This window comes from Ruditapes philippinarum, unplaced genomic scaffold (genome assembly GCF_026571515.1).
Source record: "Ruditapes philippinarum isolate M1 unplaced genomic scaffold, ASM2657151v2 ctg4450_1_1_1_1, whole genome shotgun sequence".
NCBI lineage: Eukaryota > Metazoa > Mollusca > Bivalvia > Venerida > Veneridae > Ruditapes > Ruditapes philippinarum.
The window spans coordinates 20,857-37,045 of record NW_026863088.1 but is presented as its reverse complement, the minus strand read 5'-3'; the positions used below and the strand labels follow the sequence as shown (position 1 = coordinate 37,045).

The window sequence follows — 16,189 nt, the reverse complement described above, 5'->3', positions numbered from 1 at the left end:
GTTACTACATGAAATTGTCAGATAATTAATACTTTCAAGACAAGAAAAACCAGTCTGTATGTTTCCTGGAATCAATGTTTCATTTTTTAAATTTTCCCTGTCTTTTATTGTTATGAGCAATGTTTAATGGATGAAATGAATTCTGCCTTTATGAAAAATCTATAATATTCTATGTTTTTAGTAGAGAATATGATGCTTTAAAACATTAAATATCAGAGAAATACGGTATATGAATGCACAATTTTAGTGACTGGTCTTTTGTCACAGCTTTGCTTTTAATTCAGTCTTTAATATTATGAATGAATTTTGCAAACAAAAATTCAATGCAAATAGGTACCATTACAGATTATTTAATAAATGTAAATGGTAGACTTTATGAAATTTTACCCTTTCTGGTGGCAATTAACTGACTGCATTTACCAATGTGACCAATGCAGACTAAGATCAAACAGCACATGGTGGCCACCCGAGAAGATAGGAACTGTTCACTTTTCAACGAAGCATCTCCCCCCCCCCCCACTTTTTTATGGCATTTTACGACACACCAACATAGTATAGGTCATATGGCAATTTTTCAGCTTTAATGGTGGGGGATGACCTCACGTTCTGTAAGCTACATGGATTAGCTTTCTCGCATGACAGGAATCCAGATGCACATGCCCAGCTCACCTACAGTGGTAAGAGGCAAGTAGTTTGAATTCAACAACCTTAACCACTCGGCCATTTACACCACACCCCACCCACCCCCCCCCCCCCGCCCCAAAGCAAAGCATCTGATTACCTTTTAGTCAGACATTGTAAGAAAGGTGTCTCATAAGTTTGTAAAACTTTGGTCCTTTTTTGTCCTTTTTATTAATGTAGGCAGAATTATTTGTTGATCATATAGAATACATTTTGTTATATATCAGAATCAAGAGATTGCTTGCGTACTTGTCACAATGCATATTTTATGTTTACCAGAGCATGAAAAGTTGCGATTCTTTTGTAATAATTAGAAAACAAAGTCATTTATTTATTGCACAACATTAAAGCAAACACCTTTATTGAGACTATGACTCATTACATATTTAAATTTATTGCATGCAACATTTTCTGAGAGAATTTGTTTTGTTTGTTTGTTCATTTTACGCCTTTTCCCAACAGTATTTCAGTTGTATAGGCGGGTAGTTTCCTAACCATCGTTCCTGGAGAGTTACACCAGTACTAGACTACCTTTCTCCACGCTAAACTACCAAAGCATCTCCCGGGGATCGAACCCACGCCAGAGAGGTAACTGGATTAGAAGTCCTCGACCACGAAGGCAGTTAAGAGAAGATTCTGAACAAATCTGAAGAGTGGAAACAATCTGAAAATTTAACCGTGTTACATTTCAACAAGCATAATTATTAGCATTAGGCTTGATTAACAAAAACAGGAAATGCCAAAAATATATGGCCAATATAAAGCAGTTGGCTTTTCAAGGTGTAAAGACATCATAGAAAGTGAAAATGAACTGGTAAAGAATACTTTTAAAAAAATGATACAGACTGTCATGTTGACATGGTCATACCGTACAGTGTCAGGTGTCAGAAAATTTTTCTTTATAATAAACTCATGTACACATACACTTATCTTGCATAATTATTGTTATGATTTTAAATTCCTTGAACAGATTGTGATTCAAGCTTTTGCCACAAGCACTTCCCTTTAGTCTGATTAGGCTTACTGTACTGTATGTTGATAACTTAAATAACATATATTCTGATATTGAAATCTGTTAGCTTAGCTTCAAATGGAACATTCTTTATTCAAAGCTGAGCAAATTCATTTTTTATCTAAGACACAACATTTGTAAGCTTTTTCTCAACAATCTTTAATATATCAAATTTTCTTCAAAAACAAAATTTAGAAATCTCAAGAAAAACAATATGAACAATGATAATTGATGGTATAATAACAACAACAACTATAACATGATTTCAACTTGATTCTCTAAGCTTAGACCTATTTAATATCAGAAATCAATATCATTATATTCCCAGACAACATTTTATGGTGTCACTATAGTTAGATCACTACCATTTTCTTCTGTGTATAGTTTGTTTTCCGCTTTTCCATGATATAAGTCAGTCCTTATGACCTTATCATGGAAAAACTTAAACAAACACCTGATTTACTTGTTTCTCTGGCAATGATAAGTAACAGACTTTCTTTGCTTTGAGTTAATATGATATATATCTCACTTCAGTGTGACAAGTAATTCAAGAACATTTGCCCCCTGGACATTTGTCCCCTTTTTTGCAATGCTGGACAGTTGCCCCATTGTATGTGTCGAAAGGGTGGACATAACAAAAATTGCCCCCCTAAAACTTTTTTATTGTAGTTAAAAGTTTGTTTAGTGACCTTATCCAAGTGTGGGTCTTATTACGCACATTAGATCATTAAATCTGAAAAAACATTAAACAAAAAAAAACTTTTTATGTTATATACAATTCTATTCTAATTTTGCAGTGAATTTTTTTCAGATCTCATAAAAACAAAGCAGACTTAAAAAGGGTTTTCTCCCAATCAATGCACTTACAATCAATGACATTTGGGTGTGGAGCTCAAAATACACTTTAAAATTTGTATATTACGGATTTTTGTAATCTTTAATTATTTTATTTCCTGTTTAAAAAAGAAATATTAAAATTGCACTTTAAACAGCAATAATTACACTGTCTGTGCCATTATTCTATCTGTCACAACAATTCACCCATCACTTTAGTTTGGAAGTTAAGAAATATACCTACATCTGTGAAAGTCTACTCCAGTCTAATCTAATTTTTTTAAAGAGTTTTGATAGATAAGATGTAAGAGGAAACACACTCATTTGAGCCGTGTCATGACAAAACCAACATAATGGGTTTGCGACCAGCATGGATCCAGACCAGCCTGCACATCAGCGCAGTCTGGTCAGGATCCATGCTGTTCGCTTACAAACCCTATTACAAGTAGAGAAACTGAGAGCGAACAGCATGGATCCTGATCAGACTGCGCGGATGCGCAGGCTGGTCTGGATCCATGCTGGTCGCAAACCCATTATGTTGGTTTTGTCGTGACGCGGCTCATTTATACAAGCACTCTTAATAAACTTCCTAGTACTCTGGCTAATTCTGTCACCAGGAAAGAATTATTCTCCCGAGGGAGATGAACGTAATGTCACGATCACAAATAGGAAACATAACATATTACATCAGGTTTAGCATGATCTCGCATTTATTAGAATGTTTTAACCACTTTTAGTCTGTAAAAGCGCGCTTGATTTTAGATTGTGACAATTTATTCTGATGCTTTACAGCTTACAATATAACCTGTCACATAAAAAGAGAGGCGATTATTTAAAGTATTTTACTTATCTGGTAAAATTCTGTTAAAAAAATAAAATGCAAGGGTAGATCTTCTGCTCAACAAATGATAAGAAACACTAACTGTTGAAAAAATTTTAATGGTAACAAGAGCTGTCAGGAGGATTGGTGCTCAACAATTCTCAGTGCTCAATATTAAACAAGAGCCTGGATACAAAACGGCTATAATTTTGTAAAATTTCATGTTGAAGTTATAACCCTTAAACAGTGACCTCCTATTATGCTCTGAAATAAGCGTGTAATGTTTCAACCCATTCCCTTTAATGGAAACTCAGTCATATTAATGACAAAAATATTAAAATGATCTTATGTACTCAAATCACGCTAAAATTACTTTTTTAAAGTCCTAGCATGAATTTATGTATAAATTCCATATATTTGGGTTTGAAGAGTAAATATATGTATATATTTTGAAAGAAATTTAGACGCCAACAGAATCACTGAGTAGTTTTAAAACAAGTCATGTGACTTGAACAAACCCTGGAAGTTTCAAAAATAACAGATATTATGGATAATGTACGATTGAAACAAGTCTAAGTCATTCATTTGACATGTTCTTGAACATTTCAAGAGTCCACTGTGACAACTATTGTGAAATCTTAACGCTCTAACCTGACCCACATGGGTCAAGTTAGGAACTTAGCCATCATTTTATTCTATATAAGGAGAAAAGTTTTGATCCTGTGACTGCCTAGTGTATTCATTTTGAGGACATTTACAGAATAATGAATGAAAAATTCAAAAACGAAGAAATGAAAATTTTTGCCTGTGTCTCCCTTTAAGTTAAGTTTTGAAGAATTACCAAATAGCATGCAAAAACTGAACCAAAGTATGATGCTGACACTGATACCTGGGTGAGAACTATTCTTTAAATAGTCTAAAAATAGGCTAAAATGAAAAAAAAAAAAACCCTTATCTCATACTTGAATACAAAAATTTTACCAAAGTTATGCCAACACAGACGGCCAAGTGAGTACAACAGCTCTTCCTATTTTTTTTAATAGTCAAGCTAAATCTGAGAAAAGAACCTTAACCAGGGTAAGGTATAAATTTTTATCTCCAATTTGATACAATCGGCTATAAGGTAAGCTCTTCCTAAAAGGGAAAATGAGTGGGTGAAAAAAAATGTCTGTTTTGAAGAACAAAAATATTTTCATGATATTAAGAAAAGTGTATCCACATTACATACTGATTATCTCTGACATAATTACTCTATTTTTCTCTAGTTGACATTGTTTTTGTCTTCAATTTTGTTATGCTTTATTTGTTGAAGTAAACAAGAAATCTTTGCTTGGCAATATTGACCTGACATTTGAATATTCAATGACCTTTTGTTGGTAATTATCAGATCTTACTGATTATCTCTGGCATAATTACTAGTTGACATTTTTTTCAATTTTTTTTTGTCTTTAATATTAAAAAAATTTTGTTTTATGCTTTATTTGTTGAGGTAAACAAGCAATCTTTAACTACAGATGGAAAATACACCACTCCTGTTTAATGGGTAAAACTGCTCTAAATAGATGAAAATATTCACATAGAATATCACAAAAATTTTGTATTTTCTTTAACATCTGCCCACAACCTTTTATGTTCTCAGGACAAATTAACATTTTCTTAACTGATATCATTCTGAGGTTGAATTATCATAGGCCAAAGGTTAAACCCCTGAAATTTGTGTTATCAATTTGGACAACTTGAACAGTCAGTCCTAAAATGAAAGGATAATACAATATCAAAAATATTTAATTATAATTAAAATACCTTAATGCAGTAAATGGGTAGCTCCTATTAAATTACATAAGAAGTTAAAGGGGATTCATCTGTATTTTTTTCCCCAAAAAATAATTATCATTTAAAATACTTCCATATAAACTGTAACCATGTTTGCATATAAAAAGTCATTTATTTCCGTTTAAGCATTAATTACTACAATGTTGATAATAACTCTTTAACCATTACTGTACTAAGGAGACGATTTATTTATGTTTATTTGATGATCAAATTATTGACCTTAACATTTTCTTACATTTAAGAATTCTGTTATTTGAAAATTCTGTAAAAAAAATATTTATAAATATTTTGTCACTTTTCTGCAGAGAATTATAAACTAAAGAGCAGATTTTGAGTGAGACAAAAAAAATGAAGTTCATTCCATAGTAAATATATTTAAACAAACAAAGATAACCAACATCATCCAATAATATTTCCCAGGTGACCTAAGTTAACATTTTCAGAAGCCATAGAATTTGTCTTAATCTGTGACAATATGTGTCTGTATGTTACTTACTTTGTCCTCGGAGACTGATTTATTTAGATAATAGTCTCTCTCTGGCAAGCCTAAACCCCCTTGATCCACCTGAAATTATACAACAATAGGTTTAATATCACATACAGCCTAAACCCCCTTGATCCACCTGAAATTATACAAGTATACAGTTAATATCACATACAGCCTAAACCCCCTTGATCCACCTGAAATTATACAAGTAAACGTTTAATATGACATACATTATATACATAGGTTAATGTTAAGATGTTAAAATTGTATGGTATTTATTTTTAAAACCTGCTGGCTGCTGCTGTTCAAATACCTATCAAGCCAAACTCAATGCATAACAAGAGGGCCATGATGGACCTGAGGTCGCTCACCTGTATATAGGCCCCCTGGAGTGGGGCCAGTTTAAACCCCAGGGCTTTTATTTTAACAAACTTGGAAGACACCCATTAGAAGATGTTTCATAATGTTAAGTTTTAACTACACACATATAATGAAAAATAGTTATTCCCCCTCCCCCCCAAAACAGGGCAAATTTTAACCCAAGGGCTTTTATTTGAACAAACTTGGTAGACACCCATAAGAAGAATAAACATCTAAGCTCTAGCTCATTGGATTTTTTAAAAGAAGATTTTTTAAGTTTACTTTACACATATAGTTTAAAAACAATGACACCCAGGGGCGGGGCCAGTTTTGACCCCAGGGCTTTAATTTGAACAAACTTTGTAGACACTTGCTAGAAGATATTTCATGCTTAATATCTAAACTCTAGCTATTTGGGTTTTTTCAAAGAAGATATTTTAAGTTTTTGCTATACACATATAAGGAAAATCAATGACCCCCTAGGGCGGGGCCAATTTGGACCCCAGGGCTTTTATTTGAACAAACTTGGTAGACACCCATTAGAACATGTTTCATGCTAAATATCTTAGCTCTAGCTCTTTGAGTTCTTAAAAAGAAGATTTTTTAAGTTTTTACTATATGCATATAGTGAAAATCAATGACCCCCTGGGGCGGGGCCAATTTTGACCCTAGGGCTTTTATTTGAACAAACTTGGAAGAAACTCATTAGAAGATGTTTCATGCTAAAAATCTTAGCTCTAGCTCTTTGGGTTCTTTAACATAAGAATTTTTAAGTTTTTACTATATGCATATAGGGAAAATCAATGACCCCCTGGGGCGGGGCCAATTTGGACCCCAGGGCTTTTATTTGAACAAACTTGGTAGACACCCATTAGAACATGTTTCATGCTAAATATCTTAGCTCTAGCTCTTTGAGTTCTTAAAAAGAAGATTTTTTAAGTTTTTACTATATGCATATAGGGAAAATCAATGACCCCCTGGGGCGGGGCCAATTTTGACCCTAGGGCTTTTATTTGAACAAACTTGGTAGACACCCATTAGAACATGTTTCATGCTAAATATCTTAGCTCTAGCTCTTTGGGTTTTTTAAAAGAATTTTTTTTAAGTTTACTATATGCATATAGGGGAAAATCAATGACCCCCTGGGGCAGGGCCAATTTTGACCCCAGGGCTTTTATTTGAACAAACTTGATAGACACCCAATAGAACATGTTTCATGCTAAATATCTTAGCTCTAGCTCTTTGAGTTCTTTTAAAGAAGATTTTCTAAGTTTTTACTATATACATATAGGGAAAATCAATGACCCCCTGGGGCGGGGCCAATTTTGACCCCAGGGCTTTTATTTGAACAAACTTGGTAGACACTCATTAGAAGATGTTTCATGCCAAATATCTAAGCTCTAGCTCTTTGGGTTTTTTATAAGAAGATAATTATTTAAAGTTTTTTCTTTAGGTTGCCATGGCAACCAGAGTTCTGCATGGAATTTAATTCTTTGAACAATTTTTAAAGGTGACCACCAAAGGAACATTCCTGTGAAGTTTGGATGAAATTGGCCAAGTGGTTTATGAGGAGATGTCATTTAAAGTAAAAGTTTACGGACGGACGGACGCCGGACGAAAAGCGATCACAAAAGCTCACCCTGTCACGTTGTGACAGGTGAGCTAAAAAAACACACTTTGAATTAGTCAAATTGACTTGTCATACACATGACTGCTAGTTTAGGACTCACCTCAGAAAGATTATAAAAAACAAGGTTTTCTTTTTTTAAGCCCTTAGTTTGCTAAAACCAAGTGATCAGCCTTTGCCACCAGTATAGAGCTGGACCAGCCTGCACATCTGTGCATTGTGACTGGGCTCTATTTTATTGGCAGCTCAATTTTTGTATTTTGATATTGAAATCCCTTAAATTTTGAACAGACTGGACAGATTCATAATAGAAATAATATACTAGCAGGTTAAGGGTTAAATATTCTGTAAAATTATTATCATTTCAATTATAGCTTATAAACTTACATTTCCTTCAAAATGAAAATATGGAAGGAATCTAGACAGCACAAAATAACATTTAGCAGTGTGTTAGGAATGAGTGTATTTATTCTTTTTCATTTTTTCAAATTACCGCACCCTTTAACCAAGGAACCCGAAAATACATTTCTCTGCAAGTCACAGACTGACTACTTATACTATATGATTTCTGAATCAGCCGTGCAGTGAGAGACAAATGACCATTACACTCTATATCTGAGATCAAATTTCACCTCGTTCAAGGATTGAACCAGCCATTTCCTGAATAACCGATCTGATGCTCTCCATATTAAGCTATTTGGGCAGATATAAGTCATTACTGACACTAACTTTAAAATATGTTGAAGCGTTGAACTTGTAACCCTACCTGTATGATATTATATGTAGAATTTTTATCATCTTCTCCGATGTAGTACGAGAAAAATACACCAAACACTTTCATCTTTTCCAAAGCTTTCTGTAACGTCCATTTTGTTTTGTCCCAAACTCCTGTTCTATTAGATATTGCCCATCCTCCAAATAATCGCACAAGATTTTCCAAAGGTTTACTACCCAACGCACTTATTGTTTTGTTTTCATCCATACATGATTGGTAATAGAGCTTGGCTTTTATTTCTGCGTCACTCTGAGTGGAATTTATTGGTCTCTCTGAAATCATCAGAATAAGATTTATTTAAGGTAGTCATACTGTAATGCTTTCCCGCCAAAAAATTCTAACATCGGCCAATATCGTAGCAAATCGGTTATTTCCGGAAATTATTTTTTACCAAAATCTTGGGTATTACATTATTTACAATCACTCATTCCTTATCGATATGTACTAAATTCAGGTTATAAATGGTTAAGATTTATTGAATACCGAAAATTGTGAAAAATAATGTTCCGGAAAAGACCGATTTATTACGACATTGGCCGATGTTGGAAATTTTTTGGCGGGAAAGCATTGCAGTAAGACTTCCTAAATTCTATTACATCACACTACTCTTGCGCTCATATAAGATGCACTCAAAACATGACCATGATTATTAAGTGCATATTTAATCAAACTTGTGTACATTTGTTTTTCTTAAGACTTATGCAAATCTATTAATATTCATTATACTTTGATATGTAACAAAAGTGATCAAAACAAAGTAATGAATCAAATGCTGATAAATTACCATAACTCTATATCAACCGACAAGCCTGCACTTTTTCCCTTTTCAGTCAGTATACTTTTTAAAAATTTCCCTAAATATCATACAATCATGGTATTGTACAGATTGAAAGATGGACAAGTTCATTTAAGATATTCAACTTGGTAAGGGTTAAATACAAACCCCATTAATTTTTTATAAAACTATTACTCTTTCATTTCAACACTTAAGCAAATTCTTGCATAAAAACTGCCCATGCCAGTATACATTAAAGCAAAAGAAATGCCTTAACGTACAAAAATGAGCATGTGCAGTTGTTGAATGTTTTTTTTGTAATGAAACAATGTAAAAATAGCTCAGTGATATCATTATCAAAACATGACTATGGAGTGACATCGCACTAGCAGGTGGAAAGCATGACAAAATGATTTCTATATACAAGAAACAGACACCAAAATACAAAATTCTTCAATACAAAATAGCACTTATAATTATCATCTTAGTGCAGTAATGGGTGACCTCCTATTAAATTATATAAGGAGTTAACCTGTTACTGCACCAAGGTGACGTAACACACTTTTTTCGTTCATTAACACTTGCAGAAGCCCTCACAATTATTAATTCACTGGCCCTGGGTGCTTGGAATTTAAATGTATCCATGTATCCTTGTACTTCTGCAGATGATGTGTGTTTGTTTGATTTTACCCCTTTTCCCAACAGTATTTCAGTCATATAGGCGGGTAGTTTCCATAATTATCGTTCCTGGAGAGTTACACCAGTACTAGACTACCTTCCTCCGCGGTAAACTACCAAAGCATCTTCCGGGGATCGAACCAACGCCAGAGAGGTAACTGGATTAGAAGTCATCAACTCTAACCCCTTGACCACGGAGGGGGTGCTGATGCATGAAGAAAGGTGCATTAACTCTCTATAATTGTGTTTAAATTGTCTTATCTAGGTCACAAAAATTCACTCCCATTTCATACATGCAGTCTTAAATCTTTTTCTCTTACATGAAAGTTGTAAAGTAATTGAATCAATTTAAGTGTCTACCAGCACATGAAAGGTTTCTTGTATACACCTGCTAGGCTTCTTTATTCACTAGAATCAAAATAAAAGCTTCTATGTAAGAAGTACGCAGTACATCAAAATTGTAACAGAGCTTTCAATATTTTGTTTGAAGTCAACATCAACAACAACCTTAATAATACTTTCTTCATTTCCTCACAACATTTAGACAGAATTGGCAGAATTTAAAGAACCTGTTGGCTATTACTATATGGTATCTGTATTTAATCCACCTACTGGTGACAACTGAATCTACCAGGGGAGTAGCCAGCTTTTTTCAACTTGTAGGCCCATAAAAGGGGGTTTGGGGGACTAAGCCCCCAGAAGCCAAAAAACAAGTTCATATTAAAAAGAGCAAATTGGCGTTCTAAAGGATTTTCAAGGAAAATTATCAAAACAATAATTTTAAACTATGAATTTGATTAGATGCCAACTTTATTGAGGACAGTAAATCGTGCATCAGCATAAAAGACACTTATAATTCGACCATACGGCTTGAACACACTACCAATTCCACCCACGCCTGTTTTTATTGTATTTTTGGGACTTTTGAAAATGTCAATTTCTTGACCAACTTGTAGGCCTGGGCCTCCTGGGCCTACATGGCTTAATAGTAGCTACGCCACTGTCTACCATGATGCAACCAGCACTGACCAAGATCAGCCAGCATATCTGTGCCATCTGATCAATGGTCTGCACTATTTGCTATTCAATCAGTAAATATTTTTTCAAATTTTCCCTTAAAAGAATTAATGGTTTTGTCCAATTTGATAAATGGACAAGGCCATTTATGATATTTAGAATTGTTAGGGTTAATAAATAATAATGTAAAGCAATTATTTTATCATTAGAACAGACCCTGACTACATGCGAGGCATTATGAGTTCAATCTCCAAATATTCCATCTGAAATCAACGACAATCTTTTAAATAAAACTTTGAAAATCAGGTCATATGTATTTGTGCTTTATTTTTTTCACTTCTGCAATCGAAAATATATATCTTATACAACATACCTACCTTTTTTCTCAAATGTTGTTCACAGATATTGGTTTTCGGCGGTAACTATTGATAAATGTATATCTCACAATTTTTATTGCCAACAAATATGTTGCTTAAATTTCTCACCTATGACCCTTTTCATGACCTCTTGATTTGATTTCCACAGCTCACCAAATGTGCTCCAGCGCGCGTGGCCCGAGGGTATCACATGCTTGTCAATCCAACCACCACATGCGTACGAGTAAAAGTCTGAGCATGGGTCAACACTAGTGTCCATAGAATTTATCAACATACTTGCAACCGTGATACATGTTGGTGTCAAACATAGAGCTGTAAATAAAGAACAAGGACATGTAAAAGGAACATTAAAGATTATGAACCCTAAAAAATCTTTTTTCAAATTGGCTAATGTTGGTTATTTAAAATCATGAAAACCCAAGGCGGCTCTCGCGTTCTTTCTACAGCTTTCGAATATCTATTTTTAGAATAATTTTGTCATGTTAGAGGATTTTTAAGCCTGCAAAAATTATAGGAAGCTATAATAACCACTGCAGACACTGCAACTACAACATTCTTGATGTTTTTTCTACAAAATTACAAACTTATTAATATTTTCAACAATCTATTTTGTTTAATAAGCTGAACTGTTTATTATAATAATTTATTGTTACTAATTTGTTTTGCTGTGACATACTCTTCATAATATGCAATTTTTGAAATGAAATTTGATATGAATTCTTGTTTCAACATTACTGACCCAATTCTACAAAATTTTAACATACGTTTTGGTTTGACCTCTGGTTTCCTTGTTGTTGCTATGACTACAGGTTTATTATCTGTCTTGACACTGGCTTTTTGAAGACTTAATCGACCAATCTGTTTGTCCCTGGACACAAGAAGAGCAGCTAGAACTATTATTGTAACAGAAGCAACTCCTAAAGTTCCAAGTAATATCACCTCCAGCCATGACCTTCGACCCCTGTAATAAAAGGACAAGGAAATAATTAGTATACAATGTTCAGTCTTGACCTACAACCTCCATTTCAACAAGAAACAAGAAAACAAGGTAATAAAATTAGTCTGTTATTTATAAAAATTGATTGTAAAATGTTGTCATCACTTGCACTTACATAAGACAATTTCAAATTCAAAAGTAAGACCACAAATTCAAGAGCAGGATCATGCAATCTTTTATACAAATTCAGCATAAAGTCAGGGTTAAAAGTAGTGATGGAAATCGGATGGAATTTGTCCCAATCGATCATCGGTTCAGTCGGATGGGACATAATCGATAACTTTTCGAATAAAGTCGCGTTAAAAAGAAATAGGGAAGTAACATTTCTTCCCGATGCACTTTATTATATTCAGTAACATGAACTTCATTTAGCACTTTTCAACACAGTTTTAACTTTATATAGTCATAATTTTACGAAATAGATTTATTTTGAAATGGATGTCAAATAATAACATTTACATCACATTATATTACTATTGTTTACATCACTTATTGATCCTGTTCAAATCCAAATTGTCTCTGAGATGATTTTTTGCGATCGGCGAGGTGTTCCTAAAAGAAAATTACCGTCAGAATTAATTCCCTTTGATACTTTAAACATTTTTGACGACGTCGCGGAACAATTTTTTGTGAATCGATTATTGTCGCTTTTCATATTAGTAACTGATTATCGGCGACTTGCGACAATCGGAACATCACTAGTTAAAAGAAAATCTCAACAAAAAATCTTCTGTATGTATCACAAGATTTATGTTCACTAAAACCTTTTATTAACTGAAAATTTAAAACATTGTTGTTGTGTTGTTTTTTTCTCAGAAACCAAATCTTTGATTCAATATCTCTGCTAGTTGAAAAGTTCACACACAAACAATGCTTATTTGTCATATAAAAGACACTGAATTAACCTCATTTCTCTAGTAAATAACACTATTAGCCAGGATATGATTTGTCATCAGGAAAATCTCCCCTAAGATGTCCCCCGAGTGTATTTCATCTGCCTAATAAGACATCTCTATATTACCAGGGCATTCATCTTCTCGGCTGTAATCTAACATTGTGTCAAGTTTTATATCACTGTATAACATTTGGTGTAATATTTAAAGTAATCAAACCAAATTGTACCAAAATGAAAGTGTTTGGCCTTCAATAATCAGGCAATATTAGGTCACTGACCTATAATCACTCGCCAGTCCCGGCAAACGGTTACTAATAAAACACAACCATAAATAATCAGATATCCGACTTATGAATACAAATTCTGCACATATTTTGTTAAAATCCAACATATTTTGTGAAAAATATATCGCAGTTAGTCGCCACTCCTTTTCTATGATATACAGTAACCGCCACTTCTTTTATCTGATTTTTACTTAAATAAATGAGGTGGTGGCTTCTGTAATATAGAAAATAGACAGATGACAACACCCATCAATTCTTAAATATTTACATAAGCGATACCTGCTCAGAAGAGTCAAAATAATTTAAACATACATAATAGGGCAGATCAAACATTTACTTTACAAGTCAGCTCTTTATACAGCTTGTGTTACTATTATGTTGTATAGCGGACTTTTTAACAAACAATTCAATTCTATCTGTTTTAAATAACAGAATGTCAATAAATTCAATACTACATGAATTACAATAGACAAGAGCCACTGCTAAGCAGGGACCATGCTTAACGTTATTAATTCTAAAGGAAAAACACAAAGGAAGAATATAGTGGTAAAGAATATTCCTAGAAAACATCATTTTCTTGTACAAAAATTATTCAAATTCCTATGTGACCTTTAGCATCAAGGTCATGTCATAGATCAAGCCATACTTAAATTATTCAACATGTCTGTGTTGTCACGAGTGTTGAAGGGGAGCTGTGGCCTAGTGTTTAAGGTGTCTGTCTCTCGACCCGTGGATAATGGGTTCGAGCCCTAATCTGGTCACGACCATGTTTCTTCATATGACACCATGCAGTACTGCAGGTTGGTAGGAAGCGGACTCAAAAGTGATTAATATAATATAATAAACTGCAAGAACTTGTTTCACAATTGAGCTTAAATAAATATGTTTAAAAACCAAAAAGTGTTGAAAAAGTCAAGCTAAAAATGGAGTCTCAAAAAAAAGACAAGACCATTTCACAGCATTACAGTCTTAATAAAAACTTACTTTAAACCACCACCTCTTTTATACACAACAGATGTGTTGAATTCTCCTGGTGGTGGGGTTCCGGCTCCTGACACCTCATCCTCCTCAAAATTTGTACGAGTGTATTTTTGACCAGACATCTGAAGATAGAAGGAAAAATATATATAAACATAAGATATCTCAAATTAAGAAATATCAATTCATGTGATCAGTATTTAGGAATATCACAAAAGCTACATTAACTTTTGCAAGCTTATTTGATAAAAGAACAATTCATTGAATTTACAGTTATTTTTAAACTGCAAATGGTTAAGTATTATAAAAGGGAAGTAACTTTGGAGGTAACATTGAAGTATCTTATGTCTATAGTTATGACTGTAAGTAAATGTAAGTTGTTTTTCTCAAAAACAAGCTGAAAACAAAATAACAAATATTTGCAAAAGTACTACAGGAAGAGGAGCAGAGGGTGAAACATACATCACTACTTGTACATACAGATTTAATCAGAATGATACACATGGGTTTAAAAATTCATATCGAGGTTTAGTGAAAGTGAAAATTTTAGAAAATGTAAAAGCTCAACTCCAGGTTCTTTATCTCATGAGAATAAAGGATTATGTTTGTTGAAACATGATGATATATAACTTCACCTAGAAGTCAAAAGCATTCAGAATGTACATTGGCGCAGACATCTTGAAATTAGGAAGTTTTACTTTGAGTAATTAGAGGTAGACAAAGTAACCTGGCGAGCGTTTCACTAACATTACGTAAGTTTTGCGTATCGTTTTACGTAAATTTGAACTTACGCAAAACGTAAATTTACGTAAGTTGCATTTCACTAAACAGAACATAGCGTAATTTAAAGACACTGAAAATTCGACTCTTTGGTAGGAGGTAAAAACACAGTTAAACTTGTGATCAATGAATAAACAAAATTAAATGGCAAAAATGTTATTCTTTATCCATTTATATCTCAACTACATAAATAATATAAATGTCTTTATTGCTTGTTTTAATTATCATTAAATGCACAGTCTAGTCTAGTTCCCTGCCTTCATTTACTATAGAAAGTAGAAGAAGCTTGGGAAGGTACTCCAGACTATATGGATTAAATTGTTCAGTTAGTTATAGCCCGTTTCAAAGGTGTCTTTCATTAGGGAAGGGGCGTTTAATAGCAATTTTACAGTATGTTATACTTTTTAAATCTAAAGCCACACATATAAAAATGCACTTTTATCATAATCTACATAAAGAACTTTTGTTGAATGCATCAAAAAATATTTCAAGAACATTCCATATTATTCATGTGTATCTCTAGATCAACATTTAGTTACGTAAAATAATTCTTATAAATCAAATTAATTTGAGATAAGGGCATGCACACTGCACATGAAGAAGTTTAAATACAGCATCATAAATTTGTTTACGTCAAGATGCAGTTTTGATACAGCAGAGATGGCTCAAGTCTGTATAGATTTACAGAGAGCATGTTTTGAAAGAATCAATACGTTGTTTTATACGCACGCACATGCTATGCTGTAATTGGACCAAAGTATAGGTGGTAAATTACATGTTGTACGGAAAAAACAAAATTCTGTAAAAATGCGAGTCAAATGAAAAATATACATGTAGTTATAATCACTATATCACGATCTTGTTTTACCATCAGGGTTGAATATCCTGAAAGTTTTGAGGGATGAATATTTTTTTATAAAACGGCAATTTAAGGAGTGATCTAGGAGTATTTTGTCAGTGATCCTAAGTAAAATCAATT

The 16,189-nt window shown here is 33.3% G+C and overlaps 1 protein-coding gene across 3 annotated transcripts in view; it reads right to left on the bottom strand.

The window, feature by feature from the left end:
* The window catches only part of LOC132721104 (endothelin-converting enzyme homolog), a 69,532-nt gene that overhangs the window by 32,557 nt on the left and 20,786 nt on the right, over positions 1 to 16,189 (bottom strand). For all 3 annotated transcript variants that reach the window (XM_060705357.1, XM_060705356.1, XM_060705358.1), the window contains 5 exons: positions 14,437 to 14,555; positions 12,041 to 12,237; positions 11,385 to 11,588; positions 8,421 to 8,701; positions 5,677 to 5,745 (listed from right to left, as the gene is read on the bottom strand). In XM_060705357.1, coding sequence (XP_060561340.1) covers positions 5,677 to 5,745; positions 8,421 to 8,701; positions 11,385 to 11,588; positions 12,041 to 12,237; positions 14,437 to 14,555 — 870 coding nt within the window. The remainder of the gene's footprint in view (positions 1 to 5,676; positions 5,746 to 8,420; positions 8,702 to 11,384; positions 11,589 to 12,040; positions 12,238 to 14,436; positions 14,556 to 16,189) is intronic.